The 27,122-nt window shown below is 35.2% G+C and overlaps 1 protein-coding gene across 8 annotated transcripts in view; it reads left to right on the top strand.

Annotated features, from left to right (window-relative positions):
- Positions 1–27,122, top strand: part of LOC100119562 (zinc finger protein 160) — a 153,044-nt gene that overhangs the window by 52,159 nt on the left and 73,763 nt on the right. Inside the window, exon 4 of one of the 8 annotated variants that reach the window (XM_031932612.1) lies at positions 19,436–20,027. The exons of the other annotated variants lie outside the window; for them this stretch is intronic. Within the exon in view, the coding sequence (XP_031788472.1) occupies positions 19,837–20,027 (191 nt within the window). The 5' untranslated portion in view covers positions 19,436–19,836. The remainder of the gene's footprint in view (positions 1–19,435; positions 20,028–27,122) is intronic. 8 annotated transcript variants of the gene reach the window in all.

Genomic DNA, 27,122 nt, shown 5'->3' with positions numbered 1-27,122 from the left:
TTTACCTCACCGCCGTATCATTGGCTAAAAATAATGTGATGGTGATGGCTGTCTGTATAGTCCTCAATCATTCTCGATCCTCTCAGCCTTGCCCGCATCCTGTCCGTGGACAGGGTAATTTCTGGTATAGAATTACCAAAGTCGGGTCGCCTATACGTGGTTACGTTTTCGTCATTGATGACTTCCAGTTCTAGTCGGTCGGCCATTTGTAGGATTAGTCGTCCTCGTCTGTTTGTTGTTGGCATCCCCCATTCGATCGCTCGCCCGTTAAAGTCGCTTGCCATAATCATGTCGCTAGAGAGGTAACATAGACGTCTTCCAGGTCTTATAGCTTCTCTGCATACTCGCGCGCACTAGTGTTCGGTGACAGGTAGACACTAACGATGGTAACAGTGCCAACCCTTATCCAAACATAGTTTTCTTCTGACCTGCTGTCTGTGATCCGCGTCGCGTTCGTCCCTCGGACCCACATCGCCGCCGCGTTCAAGCTTCTAGCGATCCATGACAGTTCCAAAACGTTCATGTACTGCTTGCTTATCACGAGCATGTCTGCGTTAGTTTCTGCCGCAATTTTTGGGAGTAGCGCATGTGCCATGCTGCTCCTGTTCAAGTTACGTTGGAGTTTTGTCAGGTCTATTTTATTTGTCTCGTCCTCTGTTCCGTCAGGGCTGTCTTGAATGCAGCGCATGAGGCAGTACCGGGGGGCACGTGAGCCAGGTCTTGGTTGGCTGACCCCGTGCTGAGAAAACCGGAAGGTGTGTTTTGGCACGCCTTGCCTATATGCCCCTTCTTGCCGCATTCCCAACAGCAGTCGCGTCTGTCTGGTTCAGTACAGTCGTTCCTTGTGTGTGTGTAGCCGAGGCACTTGTAGCATCTCGAAACGCGAAGCCTGGGTCGAATCCGGCAGTTAACCCACTCGATTTTTATGCGACCCACTTTGAGCAAGTTCGTTGCCTCCGTCACATCAAACTTGCAGACCACTAAGGTCTATCTGCGGTTATACGTTCCGAAAACATGTACTTTTCGCTCGATCGTAATCCCATTTTCGCGGTTGATCGCGTCTGCGATGTCCTATACTGTTGTGATGCAGTCCAAGTCCATGAATTCCAACGTCACTTTGGAGATCATGTCCCTCACCGTAACAGTCCCTTCCAGTGTGTCTCGTAAATCCTTTAAAATTCCTGTCGTTCCTGTTCTTTTCCGAGCTGCAGGAGGACCGATCAGTCTTAGCTCATTCGAATGCCCCGTACGTCCACTTTTTTCGTTATCAGGTCCACGTTCTGTCGCATAAGGTGTAAAACGTCCGCGTACGACTTACCGTCCGTTGGTCTGATCAGTATCGCACCTCGCCTATGTTTCAGGTTTGAGCGGTCCGATCTAGGTGCTTTAGGCTCCTTGGTCCCCGTCCGTGTCGTTCAGTTGTCTTTTGTTTCCGTTTCTGTGGTCGCCTTTTAATTTTTCGATCTTGTTACCGTCTTAAGGGGATGTCCTAAAAAACACTGTTTTTCTATTGCATAAAACTTTTTGAATAAAGTTTTCAAATGAAAAACCAAGTCTGTAGCGCCGTAGTGTTGAGTTTAATAAATCGTTTTACCGCAAAAAAAATTCGATCAGACGTTTGTTTTTCTAAAATATTGGAAATACGAACAGATGGTTACGCGTATTTCGTCGTACTCATGCGATTGCAGCGACAATAAATCTGAATAAAATCTAATTTCACATAAAACTTTTTAAATAAAGCTTGCAAATGAAAAACCGAGTCTGTAGCGCCGTAATGTTCAGTTTAATGAATCGTTATACCAAAAGAAAAATTAGATCACATTCTGTTTTTCTAGAAGTTTGAAAATACAAAATACCCCTTAAAGTCATTCTCTGTCCGGGTGATCTGTCGGCCATTGTCGCATTTGTTTTATACGTTTAAATTCATGCATCGCAACCTCGACTGCTTTTTTAATCTTGTTCATACCGTCCGTTATCACGCGACTGACATTCCTTTGAATCTTTGTCTGCGCCATCATTTTAGTTAGGTTGCTGCGTATTGCGAGAAGCTGCTCGTCCAGCTTTCTTTCCGCAATCTCCCAGCTTTGTGGCGTCCCTCCGATGTTATTGGCGTTCTCCTGTCGCGTTGTCGATTGTACCAGCCATTCCGCCCTGAGTTTTCCTGATGCTAGCGCGATCAGAGTTCAGTGGCATTAGTCTGTTCCGCCCCCGACCCCGCAGCAAGGGCCCATCCGAACGCCATTCGGTATACTACGAAGAGCGAGATTTGGCGCTTATTAGGCGCTTTACTATTGTGCAGAGCGAGCCTCCCGACTATCTAGGCCCGGTCCGACTCTCTCCAACTACTGTCGGCCCAGGAGTGCTACATCTGGTTTTATAGCTGTACCCTTCAGAGTCGGCACGCTTCCTGACAAGGGAAACTCCCTCTTAAATGCTTCCTCCATTACATTTGATGTCCCTGCAGTGTGCCCCGATACCCATACCCAGGAAGTACCATGACCTTACTCAAAGGGACATACTTGTTTATAGACGGCCAGACAAAGAAGCATTCGCCTATTAATAGTATGATTATGCATATTAATAAACAAGCTTTTTGAAATTAACCTTGTAAATCTATTTATTGCTTTCACGATCTTAAATGTTTACGTTATCAAAAACAAACTTGTGATTATTATTTTTTAATGTATGTAGGTTTTATCGGAAGGTTTTTTATGTATGATACTTAACGTATACATTTTAGTCAATTAATTTAAGCATATTAATCAGTAGTTTATTTGTGTGTTTTTCACGATGAAGGTGCGATTTCACTTTTTATTATATTTCATGCTAGCTTGTTTCCACCGAACTATATAGGGACATTCAGTAAAATTTAAATTTTGCGCGCCCTTCGCGCCACCCGTTAGGTAAAGTTATAATCAACGTGTTGGAAAAGGGCAGAGCGACCGTTCGAAGGAGGAAAAAAGGAAAGATAAAGATTGGAGAGGACAATTAAGGAAGTTAAGGATAAGGTCAAAAAGGTGGAGGACAACGCGGGGAAAGCCAAGGAGAAAAAGGGGAAGGTGGAAGAGAGGAAAACTGTTAGAAGTAAGGTTAAATTGGTAAGAGATGGGAGGCAAAGGAGACTGAAAATGAAGAGACAAAGCAAATAATTTTCGCTACCAAGGAAGAAATAAAATGAATTTCGAGAAAGATAGAAAGAATCAGCAAAAAAGAAGAGATAAGGTGAGAGTAGTAGATGAACGAGGGAGAAAAAAAGCGAAGATTACATCATGATTATAACCTTACCTAACTGGTGGCGCGCAGGGAGAAAAACATTTAAATTTCGCCGAATGTCTTTATATAGTTTAGTGGGAACAAGCTAAGATAAAATAATTGCGGCGTTTGCAACGTCTCTCTCTCTCTCTCTCTCTCTCTCTCTCTCTCTCTCTCTCTCTCTCTCTCTCTCTCTCTCTCTCTCTCTCTCGGTGATTTCAACGCTGACCAACTCTCCTCATCCGAAGATGCCAAGTTCATCAAGGCCTATATTGAGGAAAACTCCTTATTGTCGGTCCCTTATGGTGCCACGCACCATAAACAGGACTCCGACACCTGGCTTGACCTCTGCTTAATTGATGAGCAGGATCGCCTGCTATCACACTACAAGACTGATACTCCTTTCATCAACGGACATGACCTAATCACTGCCACTCTCGACGTACAGATCCCACGCTACGTACCTAAAGCATACTCTTACAGAAACTACAAGGGAATCTGTGCCGAGAAGCGACGAGACGACGCTCACAGACAGGTTGAGGAGGCCAGGCTGAATTATTATTATTCACGCCTGTCAACCCTAACTGATGTCGCTGAGATCTGGAGAGAGCTTGGGAACCTTGGAATCACCACCTCTAAAGCACCATCACCTTCTCGCTTCTCTACAGATGACCTCAACAAACACTTTAGTTCCATCTCCAATGATTCACTGGCTCCGGCAGTTGAGGTTTTTCTGCGTACCCTCAAGAGTCTAGACTTCCCTGAGCATTTCAACTTCAAGGTTATTACAGAATCGGACGTTTTCGCTGCTGTGTCGCACTTCCACACCCAGGTCAGAGGCAACGATGGCATCCCACAGGTTGTAATTTCAAAGGCACTGTCCGTACTCGCTCCATTACTATGTCGGATTTTCAACCCGTCCTTGAGCGAGTCATGCTTCCCCTCTGCCTGGAAGATGTCGCTGGTGCGAGCACTGAACAAGGTCAGTTCACCAATAGCCCTGACTGACTATCGTCCAATTTCTCTCCTCTGTTTTTGATCAAAGGCGCTGGAGTGGCTGGTGCACAGGCAATTCTCGGAATATCTTGAATCAAGACTACTCATTGACAACCTACAAACAGGCTTCCGCACCGGTCACAGCACACAGTCTGGCTTAATTAAACTGACTGATGATGTCAGGCTTGGCATAAACAAAAAGAAAGTCACGCTTCTGTTTCTATTTGATTTCAGCAAAGTGTTTGATACGGTGTGTCACGTCAGGCTCCTGAGAAAGCTATCCTCTTTCGGCTTCTCCAAGTAGGTCATCCGCTGGCTTGCATCTTACCTTACGGGAAGAAAGCAGGCCGTTATTGGTGACAACGAAGAGCTCTCCACCTTCCGGCCCCTGAACACCGGTGTCCCGCAGGGATCGGTTCTAGGTCCCCTGCTGTTCGCGTTGTACATCAATGACATTGGTTTTTGCCTGGATTCAGATGTGTCCCATCTAATCTATGCGGATGACTTGCAAATATACAGCCAATGTCACCTTGAGGAGCTCGATTCTTGTTCTGACAATATGAGAGCTAATGCCGAAAGGATAATGGGCTGGGCTGCACAAAATCACCTTAAACTTAATGTCCTGAAAACTAAGGCAATCGTCCTGGGCTCCCCCTACTATATTAATGCTTTACCAACTGTTGCTAACACCTACATCAACATATGGGGAGCCCGGGTCGACTATGAATCATCCGTGCGCAATCTGGGGTTGGTGCTTGACTCCAAACTAACGTGGAAAGAGCACGTTACACAACTATGCAAACGTGCTCACTCATTAATGTATAGGCTTTACTTTTTCAGGAAAAGTACCAATCTCAGGTTGCGTAAACATCTCGTGCAAGCACTCCTATTTCCAATCATCGACTACTGCTCATTGGTATACTGTGACCTGACCCAAGAACTTGACACAAAACTCCAGAGACTCGTAAACACGGAAATTCGATACATCTATGGTGTAAGGAGGGACGAGCACATCTCCCCCTACAGGTGTGAAGTGCAATGGCTTACAACTGCCGGACGTAGAAAGTACTTTGCAGCCTGTTTTCTACGAAAACTTTTTAACACAGCTGTGCATTCTTACATCTTGGCCTTTTTTGACTTTCACGTCGCGCACAGGTCTGTGAGGGGGGAGGTGATGTCTCTGGACATCACGACTTTCAACACGGAGACGCTGAAAGGTTCATTCCATATAAGCGCCTCATACCTCTGGAACTCGCTACCATCACGCCTTCGCAACACTAAATCCATGTCACACTTCAAACAATTAGCTAAAGAATATTTTTATGCACTTGAAAACTCATAATCATCTCACAAACACTTACTCCTCCACTATATATATATATATATATATATATATATATATATATATATATATATATATATATATATATATATTTATATATATATCATTTCACATTCACTCTATATATATCATCTCTCATACACACACAAATTATAACTTGTTTTACTTTATACTGTTATTTTGAATTGTACAACACAATGTACAGAAATAAAGCTTATTTAATCCAATTTAATCTAATCTCTCTCTCTCCCTCTAAGAAAAAGACCGCTGTCAAGTCTTTGGCACGTAGCTACCTCCAACAAAATTTATATTTCCAGTAAATAAAATATTGTTTAAATATACAGTATATTAATGATTTTTAAAATACTTTAATTTTAATTATTTTACATAACGAGCACCCGTCACAATATCAAATCATATAATATTCATGAAAAAATGTAAACCTTAATATTTTAAATACTATAGGGTCCTTATAACCTCATGAAATCATGAATTTTCTCAAAACATTCTGAACTTTAGTTAGCGAGTTATAAAGTTTAACAAAAATAGTAATTTTCAGTTATACAGGGTATACAGGGTGAGATACAAATTTAAATCATAATACCTTTCAAACTAATTGGTTTCATAAGCTACAAAAATAACCTAGCCAAGATCAAAGGGTCGATATTTTCCCAAAATTTCAACTTAATTTAAGCATTTTTACTCCTGTAATCGTACGACATAGAAAACACATTTTTTTTAGTTTTCGATTTTTAGCTCGAAAACGAGTCGTTAAAATAGTTTCAAATTTTTACAGCAAGTATATACAGGGTGTTTCATTTTAATCCGACCACGACAAAAAACCATGGAAAAACTAATTTTAACGAAAAATGACCTTAACAAAAGTTGAAGGGGGTAAAGGGGGCCATCGAATGACACAAACACCTATGACCTTGAACTCGATTTTCAAGGTCATTTGAGGGTAATTGTGATTTTTTAAAATAGGAACCTCTATTTTAGACCTTGGAATCGGATAGAGCGGAAAAAATTACGTCGCAAAAGATATTTTAAGTTTGCTTTGGTGACCTTGAGAAGGTAAATTCAAGGTCAAATAACAAAAAATCTGCTAAACAGCTGTTTGTCTGGTTTTATTTTACTGATGTCGAAAGATGACCTTGACAATAGTTGAAGGGAGCAAAAGGGGCCATCTAATGACACCAACACCTTTGACCTTGAACTCGATATTCAAGGTCATTTGAAGGTCATTGTATTTTTTTAACGGGAACCCCTATTTTTGACCTCGGAATACGGAGCAGCGGAATAAATTACGTCGGAAATGACATTTTATGTTTGCATTAGTGACCTTGAGAAGGTCAATTCAAGGTCAAATAAGAAGTATCAGCCTAAGATTGTTTTCCTTTCAATTTTTTCGTAGAATTATCATTTTATTATTGTAATAAACATTAAGAGAATAATTGACTTAAAATGTGATTATGCTTTGCTGACTTTAAAGCCATTTTGTAAGGTCAAAAGTGAAAAATGCAATATCAAATGTTATGTGAAGTCCATACGTACGTGGACGTAATAGGATTGTGTTCCCTTTGGGGTGCTTGATTAGAGTGAGTCCCCTTGCCTCTCACTTTTGCTCAAAATTCAACGCAGGTGCTCAAAGACACCACCATTTTGTTGGATACACAATTCAATTCGCTGCTGAAAATGTTCTACTGTTCTGAGTAATACAGCTCTTGGGATGTTTTCAAAAGCGGTTTGAATTCTGTGTATCATATCTTCGCTTGTTGTAGTTTCATGTTCATAAACAGCATCTTTCAAATACCCCCACAAATAGAAATCGGGTGATGTCATATCTGGAGATCTCGGTGGCCATCGAACACCCAAATCTCCACGTCCAGTGCGTCCAATTTTACAGTTCCTGAGAGAACGTCTTCCAGTACTTCTTGAAGAAGTAGATTTATACACAAGAGCAAGAATGTGGATTCAATTAGATGGAGCTCCTGCGCACTATGCTCGAATAGTTAGACAATATCTTAATCAAAATTACCGTGACAGGTGGATTGGACGCACTGGACGTGGAGATTTGGGTGTTAGATGGCCACCGAGATGTCCAGATATGACATCACCCGATTTCTATTTGTAGGGGTATTTGAAAGATGTTGTTTATGAACATGAAACTACAACAAGGGAAGATATGATCCACAGAATTCAAGCCGCTTGTGAAAACATCCCAAGAGCTGTATTACTCAGAACAGTAGAACATTTTCAGCAGCGAATTGAATTGTGTATCCAATAAAATGGTGGTGTCTTTGAGCACCTGCGTTGAATTTTGAGCAAAAGTGAGAGGCAAGGGGACTCACTATAATTAAGCACCCCGAAAAGTGAGAGGCAAGGGGACTCACTCTAATCAAGCACCCCAAAGGGAACACAATCCTATTACGTCCACGTCGTTGTTCCTGGGTAACGCTAAAGTTAGGATATAAATATGGACTTCACATAACATTTGATATTGCATTTTTCACTTTTGACCTTACAAAATGGCTTTAAAGTCAGCAAAGCATAATCACATTTTAAGTCAATTATTCTCTTAATGTTTATTACAATAATAAAATGATAATTCTACGAAAAAATTGAAAGGAAAACAATCTTAGGCTGATACTTCTTATTTGATCTTGAATTGACCTTCTCAATGTCACTAAGGCAAACTTAAAATGTCATTTCCGACGTAATTTTTTCCGCTGCTCCGTATTCCGAGGTTAAAAATAGGGGTTCCCGTTAAAAAAATACAATGACCTTCAAATGACCTTGAAAATCGAGTTCAAGGTCAAAGGTGTTGGTGTCATTAGATGGCCCCTTTTGCTCCCTTCAACTATTGTCAAGGTCATCTTTCGACATCAGTAAAATAAAACCAGACAAACAGCTGTTTAGCAGATTTTTTGTTATTTGACCTTGAAATTACCTTCTCAAGGTCACCAAAGCAAACTTAAAATATCTTTTGCGACGTAATTTTTTCCGCTCTATCCGATTCCAAGGTCTAAAATAGAGGTTCCTATTTAAAAAAATCACAATTACCCTCAAATGACCTTGAAAATTGAGTTCAAGGTCATAGGTGTTTGTGTCATTCGATGGCCCCCTTTACCCCCTTCAAGTTTTGTTAAGGTCATTTTTCGTTAAAATTAGTTTTTCCATGGTTTTTTGTCGTGGTCGGATTAAAATGAAACACCCTGTATTATCGTTTTCTACTATCAATAAATATTATCATAAATTTTTTCACAAACCTCGACGATTTAGTTTTAGAGATATTACATTCTTTTTAAAAATCCCCTTTGTTATCATAACAATTGAACGGAATATTAAATTTGGAAAACTTGCAGGAAAAAGTAGGCAATTTCATGCTCTCTTAGATACACGATTCTTGAATATATTGTATGGTACATACATTCATTCATACATACAGTATAAATCATTTCATAAAAAAAAAAATATATATTTTTTCAATAACCGAAAAGTGGATATAGTATGGCCATAAAATGGCCAGAATCATAGAAAAAAAAACCGAAAACATATATGCTTGCCAGTTCTAGAGTCATAACGGTATACGTACATACACACACATCTATCCGTACGGACATTTTCTGAAAACGCATAATTCAAACTTTAAACACCTCTAAATGCGTTTCTACGAAGATTTTGCGAAACTGAAAATTTTACTATTACAAAGCTTCCTCTAGGAGGAAGTAAAAGTGTTTGAATTAAAGAAGTTTGGTATCAAAATTTTTAATAAGCAAACTGATTTAAATGAAGATGATGACGAATCGAAAATACAATTTAAATTTCATATGTATGCACTCTTAGTGCAATAGCAAAATAAAAGATAATGGTTATAATGATAGTTATTCACGTCACAAATATGTGTGCTAATATCCATTATCTGATTTTAATTGTAAATGTCACATTTGTTATATTTAATACAGAATTATATATCGGATTTTTTTTGCAATGTTGTGAATTAGATTGGATATCTGTGTAAATTGACAAACGTCTAAGTTATTATATACACGGCAAATAGTGCATTATGGTACTAGTGAAATAAGTCGCATATTGAGGCACGGCCTGTATTATCACGGTGCGAAAAAGGACTACTTATTCCACGGATAAGCATGACATAAGTTAGGATTTATTTCACGCAGTGCTATAAAAGTTTTCATTGGCTCTTTGCATTCCACAAGCAATAGTGAGTTGTTTTATTCCGTAGCAGTGCCTTCTGCAGTGCTGAAATCCGTTTTTCGGATTCGAAGCAGCGAGTTTTGACGCTATCTCCTATCATCCCAGTAAAGTGGGAAGAGTGCGAAGAGCAGGGAAAAGGAAAGAAACCGTAAGCATGCGTTAAAAAATGTTGTGGCATGGATCCGAAAAGTACGATTCATACTTGACGCTGAATGCAAATATGAAAACCTTTGTTCGTGCAATGTAGTGTTACAAATATGCTTTTGAGGAGTGTATACGAAATGTAAGAATAAGGACACTACGTGACCTAGCAAAGACAGTTTTAAAGTTATGGACATGATCATAGGTTAAAGCGCGAGATTTCACAATTTTATCGTGACGTCATAACAAATTACAGAAAATATTAGTAGTAATATTAGTTAATAAAGTTTCTGACGAATACACATGTGTGTGTGTGTGTGTGAGAGAGAGAGAGAGAGAGAGAGAGAGAGAGAGAGAGAATATTTTCACACACTGGACATGCTACCACGCACCCCACTATCCACGCACTCCTCTATCTATACAAAATACGATCCGTATATCATCGGCATTCCTCTCTTTAAAAAATGATGGCCTTTGTTGTGAAGCATTTAATACGTAATTCTGATTGGTTGCTGGTTGGTTGCCTAGGCAACGAGATCAGAACCGCGCTTTAAATTCATAACCCTCAAAATAGTCATAACTCATAACCCTGGTAGAAATGTTTAAGGTGTTTAAAATGAAATGTGGAAACCTTGATAACAGATAAAATATATGTAATATAACTAGCAAGAAATTTTAGTAAAAATTAATCATTACCAAGAGTGTGTAGTATTCCAACATTTATTGACAAGTGGCACCCTAACCCTATTTGAAGTAGTAATAAAGTGTGTGAATATTATTTAGTTTTTTTTTAAATGTCAGTGAGAAGTTCAATTAAAAGAAGAGTTTGAAGTATATACTGTGTCTCTGTGCCCAAAGTCGCCCTCGGTGAGGTTTGAGAGGTGAATTTAAAGAAAAGTTCAGTATCCGAGTCAGTAATTTTAAGTCTATCATTATACAATGCTCTTTGAATTGTAAAAAGGCTACTAGACATATTACATAGAAATATATAACCTAGATGATTCTGATTTATCTGTTTTCGTTCATATTTTCACATCCAGGCTCATGCGAATTTTTTAATTGAGCAGGTCAAATTTTACTTATAACCAGTTACGCAGAAACTATTATCTCTAGCACATTGTATTTCTGGTTTCCAGTGTATTTTTACATGAAGAAAGTGATAAGTATTTTAGCTTTTTTGTCAAGGCATTAATTAGAATTTTGACTTTTAACAGTTGTGAGAGATTTTGAGACCGATACCTGCTTCTCCATTTTTGCATTTTTTCTCATTCGAAAACTAACAGGTCTAGAAAGCTCATATTTTGCATATAGATTTCTTTTGTGATTGTGGAAAGATCTTTTGTGATTGTGGATATAAAATTTGACCTGCTCAATTAAACAATTCGCATGAGCCTGGATGTGAAAATATGAATGAAAACAATTAAATCATAATCATGTAGGTTACATATTTTCTAGGTAGCATAGTAAGTATCTATGTAAAATTTCAGTTGTATAGCTTTTTTATAATGCAAATTAATGGCATTGAAATGATAGACAAATCCACTGACTCTTATACTGAACTTTTCTTCAAATTCACTATTCAAACCAACGATGACGACATTGAGCATTATTAATATATTTATTAAAAAATAGTTTTGAGGGATTTAGTAACATGTTACATGCTTATAAAATATTAGCAGACGTTAGTGTGCCGACCAACACTTATGGTAGATTTTCTACCAGTGTTATTAGACAGAGATAGAATCAAGAGCGCGCGAAGCGCGCCTTCATTCCTAGTATAATTAAAAATTCATTCTGAAATTATAGAATTCAATTTTATGTTTATAAATTTTAATTGGTTATAAGTAATCATTTTTAAGCGATTGATAATAAATATCCTTCTATTATATTAAAATGTGTCTAGTAGTCTTTAGCTATAAGTTTACTTTATTTCTAAAACTAACCCCTCCTTAGGGGTTGGGGTAAACCGGAATTTAACCAGAAGTAGACTGGAAGGAAAAAGGGAGGGTACCGAAAATAAACCGGAAGTAATCGGAAAAAATACACAATGACCTGGAATTGACCAAAAATAACCGGCAATAAACCCGAAATATACCGAAAAAGAACAGGAAGTGACCAGAATGATGTATATTTGCTGAAGTACTCCTATAAGGGGTGAATTGGAAATTAATCAATACATAATTAATAGAAATTTTAAAAAGATTAAAAAGTATTATTCCTAAACTGTAAATAATCTTGAAGCCATATATATATATATATATATATATATATATATATATATATATACAGGGTGTCCCATTTTAACTTACACAGCTGAATAACTCAAAAAATTGCAAGTCATTTAAAAAATGTTTCAAATAAAAGTTGGTGGGTATCGAAGGGCTGATCTAGCTATGACCTTAGCCATGACCTTGACCTACATTCTCAAGGTTATTTGAAGGTCAACTTTAGTTTTTCAATTGAAAACCGCTATTTTTGACCTCGGATTCCGAAAGAGCACAAAATTCTACGTTTGGATAGGTATTCATGTTAGGGGTCCAAGTAATCCCTGAAGGTCATTTCAAGGTCGAATTCTCGCTTGGTGCAGAAAAGTTGGTTAATCATGATATTGCTGTTTAGATTGCTGAAAGAATGCCATAGATATTGCTGTTTAGATTGCTGAAAGAATGCCATAGATCGGTGACTTCGACAATCATATGTAGCTAATGCATGAAATGACGCTTTGCATGACTCGGCCACTCAAGGGACAAGTCAGTACAGAGTCAAAGATTTATCAATAACTAGACCCCCTCTCCGCGATGCTTACTCGTGCAGTTTTCATGCCGCGTATAAGCACCCCCCGTGCCGACGACGAGAACGTAGGGGGGGGGGGGCATTCCGGCTCAATTTCTTTGGCCCTGAAAAGGGCCGATTTGTGTTCGTGTTGCTCTGAAAAGATCCAACTAATGAAGATTAGATCGTTCCGTGATCCAGCCAGTTAACGCAAGATTATGCAGCAGTCCAGCCAATGAAGGCAAGAGAATTACACAATACAAGATAATTGTTCAGTCTGGCCAATTAAAAAAAAATCAATAATATTCTAATCATTGTTTTCAGCTCTCTCCGTGCGAATTAAATTGTCAAAGTGAGCACCATTATTTTCCAAGCACAATAGCAACCGACGACGAAAGTTACGTTGAACATTTCCAAGTGTTTCGGGTGTTATTGCTTCACAGGCTCTTCTTATTCTATCCATCATATTTAATCTTGTTGTTGGAGCTTGGCCATACACAGCATCTTTTACGTATCCCCACAAAAAGAAATCTAGTGGGTTCAGATCCGGTGATCCAGGAGGCCACAAGAATGGCCCAGCCCGCCCTATCCATCGATTTGGGAATCGTTGATTCAAAAATGTTCGTACGTCACGAGCATAATGAGCGGGGTCACCATCTTGTTGGTCTCGGTACTCAGACACGTAGTCGGACTCCAAGTGGAACATTCTCTAGGTATCTTGGCAAATCATTTTCAAGAAATTCTAAGTACATTGGCCCATTAATGGTACGTTCAAAAAAATGTGGTCCAATCACTTGACCGTTACAAATGCCAACCCATACGTGGACGCTCCAACGATGTTGATTTAGCACCTCACGATACCAATGTGGATTTTCTGGTGACCAATAATGGCAATTATGCCTATTGAGACTACCATTGCTGATGTATGTAGCTTCATCGCTAAAACAAACCTCCCAAAAGAAATTTGGGTTCAGATCTAACATCTCAAGAGCCCATCTACAAAATTGTACTCTCGTAATCTGCTTCGCTTAATTCCTGTACTAGAGTAATGTGATAAGGATGGTAATTGACTGATTGTAACCATCTATGAGCCGTAGATCGAGGAACTCCCAATTTCCGTTGTATTTGACGTGTACTAATATGGGGATTTAAGTTTACCATAGCTAAAACTGCAAGCAATCTAGGATCATTATTATTCTGAAGTCTGTTCCTTCGTCGTTGGCGATGTAGTGGGTTATTGCGAGATCTCCTCTCAATGTATATCACTTGTCGAGCATTAGGATGGCGGCGATTTGGAAATCGCTCCACATAAGTACGGGCAGTAAGTCTGTAATTTCTACCACATTCACCCAAGGTTATAAGAATGTCGACTACTTCATTAGGCGTATAATTTGCCATTTTACTGACAAGAATTTTTTTAGATTAGTTAATGTTGGTTTACAAATATTCAAAAAAATGCATAAAGCTTACAGACTGACTGCAAAAAATTATGATTCACTTTAAAGCAAATTAAGAATATGACGCTACATCGACTTTAACTAAGTTCTTACCGCATCAAAAAATCCAGTCCGATAGAAACCATGAGAACTTACTGGTCTTTTTTTTTGTATGAAGTATGCTTATTAAAGACAGTTTCAGGTATACGTATCAAAATATGTTTTGCTCTCGAAACCAAATCCGACGGTAGTCGACGATTACGTTTTAATACAGCCAATCTAATTTTACTTAAACAAAACTGCTAGAAAATTACTTATGATGACTGGTTACTAGGGGTACTAGGGTACCTTCATTTTGGCCTTCCCTACAGTATGGTGTAGTTGATTATCAATTTTAAGGTTAGCTTTCGTCCTTCGCTGATATCTGGAAAACCATGATACACATGGAAAAAGTAAAATCTGTTGCAGATTCGTGACGACGCTCTCTATCGATCTATGCAGTCTAAATGTAAAAAGTTTTGTTTTTAGGGTTAAGAAATCGGTTTCTGTTTGTACATCAAAAACTAATGGGTTTGGTGCCGAAAAGAATAAATGTTTGAACAAAGTTCCGATCTATGGCATTCTTTCACTCAAACAGCAATATCATGATTAACCAGCTTATCTGCACCAAGCGGGAATTCGACCTTGAAATGACCTTCAGGGATCACTTTGACCCCTAACATGAATACCTATCCGAACGTAGAATTTTGTGCTCTTTCGGAATCCGAGGTCAAAAATAGCGGTTTTCATTTTAAAAACTAAAGTTGACCTTCAACTAAGGTCATGGCTGGATCAGCCCTTCGATACCCACCAACTTTTGTTTGAAACATTTTTTAAATGACTTGCAATTTTTTGAGTTATTCAGCTGTGTAAGTTAAAATGGGACACCCTGTACACACACACACACGCACACACACACACACATATATATATATATATATATATATATATATATATATATATATATGTACACATACATATATTAGTGTTGAAATATCAAAATATTAAAAATTATCTACATTTCTAATTGTATCTAATACTAAAAATCACAGTCTTCGTAGATTTTTCCCAACTCATCAACATAATTTTTATAACATTCTTAGTGTTTGAATGAAAGCTTACAACTGGTCCCGATAGGTGAGGCGACGTTTAAAGTTAGCTAGAGCATTTGATCCGCTTTGCCCCGGTCATCCTTAACTGTTTGTCCAATCTCACTAAAAAAATTCTGAACTACTGTTGAACTCGTTGATTACAAAACTTGGCCATTCTTGTTTTATTCAATCCAATTTTTAAATTAAATAAATCAAAACAAAGTTACAAAAAAACTACTATTATATTAAAGTGCTTAATATCCCCGTGTACCGTGAAGCCTTTCACATCTTTTCCCAATATCTTAAGATCTAGGATATAATTTTGGGTCTTATAATTTTTGGGCCTTACAATTTTTTAACCTTAAAATTTTTGGACCTTAAAATTTTTGGACCTTAAAATTTTTAGACCTTAACAGTTTTGGATCTTAAAATTTATAACCTTAAAATTTTTGGGCCCTAATAATTTCGAGTTATTTAAATATCTCCAAAAAAACTAAACCAAAGTAAAAAGTTTAGGCGCATTTGATGTTTTGTGTATCATCATGCATGTTAATAATTTTGTTTACAGTAATATTACAGATTAAAAACAACTGAGATCAATTATAAAAAGTCAAGTTTACAATCATATTATTTTATTTATAATACGGAAAACAATACATACATACTTTTACACTTAAAATATTTCCTTTTATTGAAATAAGAATTTCATATGTTTATGTACACAAATAAAATATGCAGAAAGGTACACTTACAATAAGACCACTCCGTGAACAAGTATGTACCATGAACAAAATGTGAGGGGCATAGCAAGTTACGTAGTATATATCTTTTGAGATATTCGTAATTTATCAATATATTACTTAAGTTTAAATTACCAATCATTCGACTCAGACCTCAATTAAACATAATGATTTTTTGTTTTCCGTATTATAAATAAAATAATATGAATGTAAACTTGACTTTTTTAAATTGATCTCAGTTGTTTTTTAATCTGTAATTACACTGTAAACAAAATTATTAACATGCATGATGATACGCAAAACATCAAACACGCCTAACCGTTTTACTTTCGTTAAGCTTTTTTTTAGAGATTTCATGACTTTTTGAGCGAACTTATTAAAATACCTCAAAGTTAAGTTAAGAACAATTGTTCTAAAAATAAAATACATAATGATAGGGTTCAGGTAGTGCATACCCTCGTAGAAAATACGCCATAAGATACGGCCTATCAATAACTAGTGGTCATATTTTCTTAGCATAATATTTTAGGATACTTTGACATAATATGCTCACATTATGTTGAGTACTTGATGCACTAATGGGCTTATAACCTAAAATTCATAAACTTAATAATCAAATTTACTTTAAATCAGTAAATTTTAAAATCATTGACGTTTAAAAAAGGTTTTTACAACAAATTTGGAAAATAAGAGGTAATATGTTAGGAATGGCAATTGAACCTTACACATAATTCATGCATGTATACAAACATGACTACATTCAACACTCACACTGAAATGTACACTTTTTATGTGGGTTTAGATATTAGGAACATAAAGTAACATTTGTTTATTCAAGATTATCAATGATGAAGTGTAAAAGTGATGATCTTGATAGATATTCCCAACTCAGTGTTCGAGTCAGTCGCAGGCAGTATTCATCGTTATAGTGCTTTATGTACAGTGTATTCGTGCAAGATGTTTAATTTGAAGTGTAGTTGCTTATTTTATTATGTAGAAACAGGCTAGCGTAACAATTTTTGCTTGTCTGTCTTTGCTAGCTGGCCCACATCGAACCCCATAGCTCCGGGGCAAAATTTACACATGAGTGTTGATATGAAAATTTAAACTAGAGCACTTGAGATAAAGACAAGGGGATATATTGTTTTGTGACGAGACACGAGTCTCGCACATGTAAATACGTGTGAAGGCGGCCGTAATGGACGCGGCATGCGCAGCGAGCACGCGCACGGAACGAACAAAATATATAATACCGCCACCGAACCGATACACTGATGCCGCACCCGCCGAATCATTATTGTAACGAAATCGCGTAGATATTCTTATAATTTGTTGACCGCATTAGTTTAAATAATTTTACTTGTAAAGGCGAAGTATTTTTAACGAGACGCATAATTGATTTCTATTTCAGCTAAGATTTAACAACTGATTCAACAACAACTAATACTATTGTTTAACTTAAAAATATATTTTATTATTGTTAAGAATATAAAAACAGACTCTTTTTTTACTCCTTTTCCCTATCCAGATCCTGGAACCGACTGACTATTCAGTCTCTCGGGGAAAGATAAACCGTTACAGTTTTCACAGCTTGAAACAAATCACCATGCAAAATTTCAGCCCTCTAAGTATGATAGATTTTAATTAAGAGCAAGATCAAATTCTCAATGATTGTACGATTATTGTTTTTCATATTATCTTTTTGCTCGCAATTAAAAACTATCATACTTAAAGGGCTGAAATTTTGCATGGTGGTTTGTTTCAAGCTGTTAAAACAATATATCCACTTGTCTTTATCTCAAGTGCTATGGTTTAAATTCTCATGTAAACACCCATCTGTAAATTTTGCCCCCGGAGCCATGGGGTTCGGTGTGGCTCAGCTAGCAAAGACAGACAAGCAAAACTTGTTAGGCTGTTTCTACATAATAAAATAAGCATCTACACTTCATATAAGGCAATATAATGATAGATATTGCCTGCGACTGACTCGAATACTGAGTTGAGAGAATATCTGTCAGGATCATCCTTTTTCCACTTCATCGTTGATAATTTTGTACACACAAATTTTACTTAATGTTTCTAATATCTAAACCCACATAAAAAGTGTACATTTCAGCGTTGTATGTACATATGCATAAATATGTGCAAGGTTGGGTTGCCATGTATAAAACGTCCCTGGGGAAAAAAAATCACATGATTAATCGCATGATTAATCACGTGATATATCACTCGTAAAATTTGAATATTTGTTTATATTGAAATGAATTGTTTCTTTTTCATCTAAATGAAATTATAAAATAGTTGATGATATTGATAATTCAAATAAATAAATTGCAAAAGAATTTCCCTGACCAAGACTTGAACCCCTGTCCTCCACTTGACAATCCAATATCTTACTACCTGAGCTATTTGCTGTTGCAAGTTTCAAACACCTTATCAAATCATACATAAAATATAATTATATTTATCACTTTATATAGTTTATATGGATACTTTAAAATAAATAATGGCAATATCAAAAGTGTTTTTATTATTATTATTAATATATGCAGTATGCGTATAATCTATATAAAATGATAAATATAATTATATTTTTGTGTATGATAAGGATTAGGTGTTTGAAACTTGCAACAGCACAAATAGCTTAGGTAGTAAGGCTTAGGTAGTAAGATTGTCAAGTGGAGGGCAGAGGTTCAAGTCTTGGTTAGAGAAATATTTTTTCTATTTTATTGCGATTTTTTATATGAATTATCAATATCATTAACTATTTTATAATTATTTAGATGGAAAATAAACAATTTATTACAATATAAACGAATATTTAAATGTTACGAGTGATTTCTGACGTGATATATCACGTGAGAAATCGAGCGATTTATCACGTGAATAATCATGTGATAAATCGCGTGATATTTTCGCCAGGGGTTTGCTATAATTTTATGGCATATTATGCCCACTTACTGTTGCCTGTTAACAGGGACATATGGCCACGATATGCTACATAATCTGGCTATACTGTAGGTATGACATTTCTTCGAAGGCCAAAATTCAGAATTTCCATTTTTCCTCGATTGAAAAGAATTAGGTGAATTTAGTATATAATATTGTTATATATTTTTATTACATGTTTTTATTATATGATTTTTTTGTCCCAAATATTCATGTAATAAAATCATGTACAAAAATTATATAATTTATAACACAACGAAATTTTGCCGTGCAAAATCTTTTCTAACCTTTACCCTTTCTCATTTTTTTTTCAAAATTTTTACGGTCACCCTGCACTCGCATATAATCTTTGCCATTCCGGAATAGCAAATCTATTAAAAATGATCAACTGTTTCATTGATATGCGTAAATTTCCTGATACATGTTATAAAGTTGATCAATTGTTTAATTCAAATGCAGGAATAGATTTTCATGCTGTATGCCCTCATTGCAAAAAGTATATAAAACAGTTTCATCGTGATGATCCCGAAGTTACACGCACTTCCTGCGATGAAAGAATTTCATTAAAAAGTTCAACTTACGTAGATTACTTTGCTATTTTTAATATTGATAACGAAATCGCTTTGTTGGTGAAAAAAACTCTGAACACTTCAATTCTGTGCTTGAAAAAAGATATACAATCTATTAAGATGTTGAAGATTTTACCGATGGAATTGCATACAAAAAGTTTATACAGTCGATACCATTGCATGAAAGAAATAACATTATAAATGCAACATTTAATATTCTGACTTGTGGTATATGGTTTGGAAAAGACATACCTGATATGGATTTTTTTTTTGAAACCTTACGTTTCTTATATGAACAAACTGGACAGTGTAAGTGTTAAGTACAACATTAATGGAGAAGAACGACGAATTAAAGTCTGTGTATTATGTTGTTGTGTTGAATCAGTAGCTAGATCTCCGATGCAAGGCTTTCTGCAATATAATGGCTACTTCGGAGTATGTATCTGGTGTTTACACCTAGGTGTATACGTTCGCATGTTAAGGTAAAAAAATATGTGTACATATTCATTATAAAATACACATCACATAAAAACATATAAAATCACATTATAAAATATTCATCATCATTTTGTCTACTTTTTCCTTGTAATGCTATATGTATATGTATAATTTTCCTTATAAATCATATTCTTATATGTATATTTTTACTGTACATAATTTTATTATATGATTTTATTACATTAATATTTGTGACTAAAAAATCATGTAATAAAAATAAGTAATAAAATTATGTAACAATATCGTATACTAAATTCACCTAATTATTTTCAACCGGGTCAGCTACCGCAAACTTACTTAAGATTTAGGCTTCGAAGGACACTTTTATACTACTAGGAATGAAGGAGCGCTTCGCGCGCTCTTGATTCTATCTCTGTTTAATAATACTGGTAGAAAATCTACCATAAGTGTTGGTCGGCACACTAACGTCTGCTAATATTTTATAAGCATGTAACACGTTACTAAATTCCTGAAAACTATTTTTTAATAAATATATTAATAATGCTCAATGTCGTCATCGTTGGTTTGAATAGTGAATTTGAAGAAAAGTTCAGTATAAGAGTCAGTGGATTTGTCTATCATTTCAATGCCATTAATTTTTTTAAATATCTTTTCACAATCACAAAAGAAATCTATATGCAAAATATGAGCTCTCTAGACCTGTTAGTTTTTGAATGAGAATAAATGGAAAAACAGGTATCGGTCTCAAAATCTCTCACAACTATTAAAAGTCAAAATTCTAATTACCTAATACCTTGACAAAAAAGCCAAAATATTTATCACTTTCTCCATGTAAAAATATGCTAGAAACCAGAAATACAATGTGCTAGAGATAGTAGTTTCTGCGTAACTGGTTATAAGTAAAATTTGACCTGCTCAATTAAAAAATTCGAATGAGCCTAGATGTGAAAATATGAACGAAAACAGTTAAATCAGAATCATCTAGGTTACATATTTCTAGGTAACATAGGAAGTGGCAGTGTCATATTTTAGTTGTCTAGTAGCCTTTTTACAATTCAAAGAGCATTGTATAATGATAGACTTAAACTTACTGACTCGGATACTGAATTTTTCTTTAAATTCACCTCTCAAACCTCACCTAGGGCGACTTTGGGCACAAAGACACAGTATATCTTCAAACTCTTTATTCTTTTAATTGAACTTCTCACTGACATTTAAAAAAAAACTAAATAATATTCACACACTTTATTACTACTCCAAATAGGGTTACACAACAAAGGCCATCATTTTTTTAAGAGAGGATATTCACACACTTTATTACTACTTCAAATAGGGTTACACAACAAAGGCCATCATTTTTTTAAGAGAGGAATAGATATGCCTCAAACACATATAGTTTCCAAATGAGTGTGGGGTTTTACAAAAAAATATTTTTTAAAAAAGTTTTCTGAAAATAATCAACAAAAATTGTTTAAACACTTTAAAAAGTATGAAATTTTATGTGAATATCCAGACAACTTTTTTAAATAATATTTTTTTTGTGAAACCCCACACTCATCTGGAAACTGTATGTGTTTGAAGCATATCTATTAGTATAAATGTGCCCTTTGAAGCCCAAACCTTAAGTAAGTCTGCGGTAGCTGAAAAATGGAAATTCTGAATTTTAGCCTTCGTAACAATGTCATACCTGAAAATATGGAACATATAAACATAGTTTTATGTTTCTTACATTATACCTGAATATATTTAATACTTTTATTCATTTTTTAAACAATTTGGAAAAAATTAAACAAAAAATTCAAACAAACAACTTCGCCAACATGTCGGAGACGAGCGCAGGCTCGTCGTGTGCACAAGCGACAATTTATTACAAATGTCATTCTAAAATAGAAGTGAAAACAGTTGTGTGTCTAATTTGTAAAAGTGTGTACCACACAAGTGATTTTGCATCATTAGATGGTGCGATTAAGTAGTGTATTTATATTAAGTAGTGTTCGTTGCATGCTTTCACCGCGTGCTAGCATTGTGCTGAGCACAATGCCGTCATTTCCGGGTCATTGAGCAGGGGTACCTGGACGTCACGCGTGGCCCATTCCGAGCAGTCTCGGTGCCGTCATTCGGCCGACATCATGTTATCGGGGAAAATTCGGAAATTAACTACTTTTTGGCATACCTTGGTATACTTTGGCACACTTTAACACACTTTGGCACATTTTGACACACATGGGTTTTTCGGAAATTGAGGACTTAGAAAATTTTCGGACTAATTATGGAAAAATTGGATTCCCGGCGGATTCCCCTGTTGAGGCATGTTTTTCCAACATTTACGGTGGACAGCAGCTTTAAGGCAATTACGAGCAATTGTTAATTAATACTGTAAAAGTACTAAGTATCTAAAGCTGCTTGAAGTACATGAGTCTAAATTTTTGTATTAATTGTAACGAGTACTTGTGGCTTAGTGGTAGACATTCAGCTTACTATCCCAAAGGATCCGGGTTCAAGTCTTACCGGCGCTAGAATTTTTTTTTTATTTAATTATTTATTGTTACGTACTATAACTGGGACTTAAAGCTCCACGCGTGCCGTCGATATGACGGCATCGTGCAGTGGCAATGTTTTGGCGCGCGTGCGGCGGGATATATCTCACTGTACCGAAGTTTGAAAAAGTGTGCCATAGTGTGCCAAGGTGTAATAAAGTGTGCCATGCTGTGCGATACTGTGCCAAACTGTGCCAAACTGTGCCATACTGTGCCATACTTTGTCAAAAAAGAGATGTTTGTTTCTGAAAAACCCATGTGTGTCAAAGTATGCCAAAGTGTGCCAAAGTGCAGCAAATTTCCGAATTTGAACACTTTGGCACACTTTGGCACAGTGTGGCATATTTTGGCAAACTTTGACACACTTTAGCATACTTGGGCACACCCAATTATTTCCACTAGGGTGCGTTCATTTATTAATCGTAATTCACAATGTATGTATATTAGCAACATGTAAATAATGGGCTATAAATTATAATAATAATAATATGAATCATACATAATAATAAACATATAAAATATGTCAGTTCTGTTACTTAATGTACCTGTGTACCATAAAGCCATTCACATTTTTTCATAATAACTGACATATTTTATTTGTTTATTATTATTTATAATTCATAGCGCATTGTTTACATGTTGCCCACATATGCCTAAAACAGGTTATATTTTATTTGTTTTTTTATTAATTTCTATACTTCTATACTTTTACTATAATATAAAAGTATACTTAATGGACTTGTGTGCGGTGAAGCCATTCACATCTTTTCTTAATAATTTATTATTTTATCTGTATATTATTATTTATCATTCATATTTTTATTTATAATTCATAGCGCATTATTCGATGAAGCCATTCACATTTTTTCTTAATAAATGATATATTTTATTTGTTTATTATTAATTTAATATTTCATGATATACAATATTTTTTGTATATATCGTATTTAAATCATCATTATTTTTACTTTTATTTTGGAAACTTGAATTTTTTTAAAGTAAAATTGTTAAATTTTTTTTGTACCGTTACTCTGGATAATGCTACATATAATTGACCATGACTGAAAACTGAATTTGGTAAATAGACACCAACTTTGTTAAATGTTTGGCCTTGTGATTTGTTGATTGTCATGGCATATCCTAATCGTACCGGATATTGTCGTCTTGTCATTTAAAAGGAATTTCTTCTTTTGAAGAAGTCAAGTCAATCTATGGTATTAAAACAACTTTACCGAATTGTTTACTGCTAATTATTTCTGCCTGTATACAGAATTGCATCATTTTCCTTACTATTAATCAAGTACCATTACAAAACCCATCATTTTAATTTAAATTTCTCAGCAAAATATTTACAGCACCTACTTTTATACGTAACTTATGAGGCGGTAGACCATTTGGCGCAAGTGAATTAAACAATTTATATATATATATATATATATATATATATATATATATATATATATATATATATATATATATATATATATATATATATATATATATATATATATATATATATATATATATATATATATATATATATATATATATATATAATATATATATATATATATATATATATATATATATATATATATATATATATATATATAATATATATATATATATATATATATATATATATATATATATATATATATATATATATATATATATATATATATATATATATATATTATATATATATATATATATATTGTAACGAGGAACAATGTCCCTCGCCTCGCCGGTAATCGGGGAAGGATAGATAGTGACGAGAGCGTCGGATCGATTCTCTTTTTCCTCTCATCGTCAAGTCTCACCCCGTTACAATATATACATATATATATGTGTGTGTGTGTGTGTGTGTGTGTAATTTAATATATAAATAGATGAATATGACGAATAATATGATGAATTAGAAATAATAATAAACACATTAAATATATCATTTATTAAGAAAAGATGTGAATGGCTTCATCAAATAATGCGCTATGAATTATAAATAAAAATATATGTATACTCAAAGTGAAAAATTGTTTTGTAAATTAAATTTTATTTTAACAATTAATAATAAAAATGCAACAAAAAGAAATGTTTAATAGAATTTAGAAAATTTACTTTGGCAACGCATCAGTACTCATATATATTAGTATATTGTCACGGGGCAACTGGGCTTTAGCGCGACAGCCGCGAAGATGCTGTCGCGTCAACGAGGGGGATTACTCACTCTTTCGATCTCCACACGGCTACCCCTCGATGATGCTGAAGTCGGCGACGGACGTTAGCCGTCGGTGCAATGCCGACTCCATACTATGCAGCCGGGTTGCCGCGGTGTATAGAGTCTCCGGCCCGGCGCGCGTTCTGTAGCCGCGCCGAGATGTAACCGGCTTTACTCTACCGGGTTCGTCGGAAGGGCGCAACGAGAATACGGAATAAATACTCATGCATTCGTGTGCAATTGAAAGATGGCTATATTCTTCAAGATGTTGGTACAATAGATCGCGCGTCGCGAGAGGACGAGTTCGCACTCGCGGTTCGTACTGGAGACGAGCCGATGACTCGGTGGCAGCGAGCCTCGGCTTCGGCGTCTGCAGCCGACTCGCTAATATATAAATACAGTTTCGACGCGCGCGTTGGATGCTCGGTCGCCGCGTATCTGTTGCTGTCGGCGAGGAAAAGTCCTGGGTGGCCGGGAGGCGTCCTTCCTGGCTCAGCGATGCTGTGCTGGGGTACCCCAGGTGCTCGAAATGATGATGGCTGGGGTATGCTTCTCCAGTGGATCTCGGGTTGTCGCTGCTCTCTCTCGTCTCGTGCTCGTAGATAATGCGGGTGATGTACCGGTCAAAGATCTCACACGTCTTGACTGTACTCGCGCCTTTGCCTATCTGCCCTCGCGCGCTTCCCGAGTATCGCCGAGCTGGCAACGTCGCATCACGCATGAAATGGTCGCGCGACGCGGTGAGCGCGCGAAATACGAATTCGCGTTCCCTCGTCACAATATTTACATATTTTTAAATTCATAAAGTATGTATTATTTATTAAATTTAAAGCATAAAATAAAATATAATCAATTTTCAAATACAGTTATATTTTTAAAGTAAATGTTCTACACGAAATTAAAATAATTTTTTTTTAATAATTCTATAACGTCATGTTTTAATAATAATTGATAACAACTAAAATTTACTTGACAACATATCGGTAAATATACATATTCAAATATTATATGATATATTAAAGTAAATAGATTAGATAAATTATAGTAAATAAACAAATGATTTTCATCTGTATGATTTATTTTCATTCTTTAAAACATACACTCATTTGTATCCAAAGTCTTATACAGAAGTGTGCCAACTCAGAACCGGCTCGACCACTGAAGCAACACTCGAACATTTTTTTTGTTTTCGGAAGTTTTAATTATAATTTAATATAAATATGAAATTAAAAAAGTCTCTAATCTATTTAAAATTCAAATTTCGCGCCATAATATAACAATTAAAAAAACCACTAACTCGCTTATAGCAATAAATAAAGGAATTTTACAATAGATCATACAATAGTTACAATCAATTACGGACTCTCCCCTATCTCATTTTGCAAAATTTCATAGTTTTATTATAATAACATAATGAGAAAATTCGATTACTCTAATTTTTTTTTCACATAACTAAATATATTTTACATAATACAATCACATATCAATTATGCTTTAAAAATTTGTCAATTGACGGGTCCAATAACTATATTTTCATTCTAATTTAAAATATTTATAAAATATATTTTATTTTTAGACGAAATTTAGGATACTTCTAATAAGTTCGCCCAAAAAGAAATGTAATCTCTACAAAAATTTAACTTTCGACAAGAGTAACATGTTAGGTGAATTTGATTTATTCTGCATTATTTCGCATGTCAATAATATTATGTATCATAATAGTTCATTGCACAATTTTATTTCAATTGCAAAAAACTTACAGATGTAAAAACATAAGATAAATTAAAAAGAATGAAATGTAGTAGTATAAAAAAAATAATACCTATTAAACAGTTTTAAAATAATATTACAATATTATTTTAAAGGGGAACTCCACTGATTATAAAAACTATTTTAAATTATATAAATGTTTATAAATCAAATATGTAATTAATATTTAACAAATTTTCATTTGTACTTAGAATAAGAAATATTTGAATTGGGTAAAAGTACTATTTTTACTCTTCGATGTCTCATTTTATCGAGTAACCCACTTTGACAAAAAATGTTTCCTGCGCATAGCCGAATTATGAAAACTTATAAATCTATAGTTAAAATTTATTTTTGAACTATAAAAATAACAGTTTGATTTTTAAACAAAATTTTATTTTATGATATTAATTTTTTATATTATACATCAATATTTAACAACAGTTTTTAATAATTTTAAATAATAGTTATAAATAAATATTACAACTAACAGTTTTATAGTTTTAAAAATTATAACTTTTATTTGTATAGTTGAAACATATATTTTAACCATAGATTTAGAAATCTTCATAATTTGGCTATGTGCAGGGAACATTTTTTGACAAAATGGG

The sequence above is a fragment of the Nasonia vitripennis genome, assembly GCF_009193385.2.
Source record: "Nasonia vitripennis strain AsymCx chromosome 1 unlocalized genomic scaffold, Nvit_psr_1.1 chr1_random0007, whole genome shotgun sequence".
Taxonomy (NCBI): Eukaryota; Metazoa; Arthropoda; class Insecta; order Hymenoptera; family Pteromalidae; genus Nasonia; species Nasonia vitripennis.
This window is presented reverse-complemented; position numbering and strand designations above follow the sequence as displayed.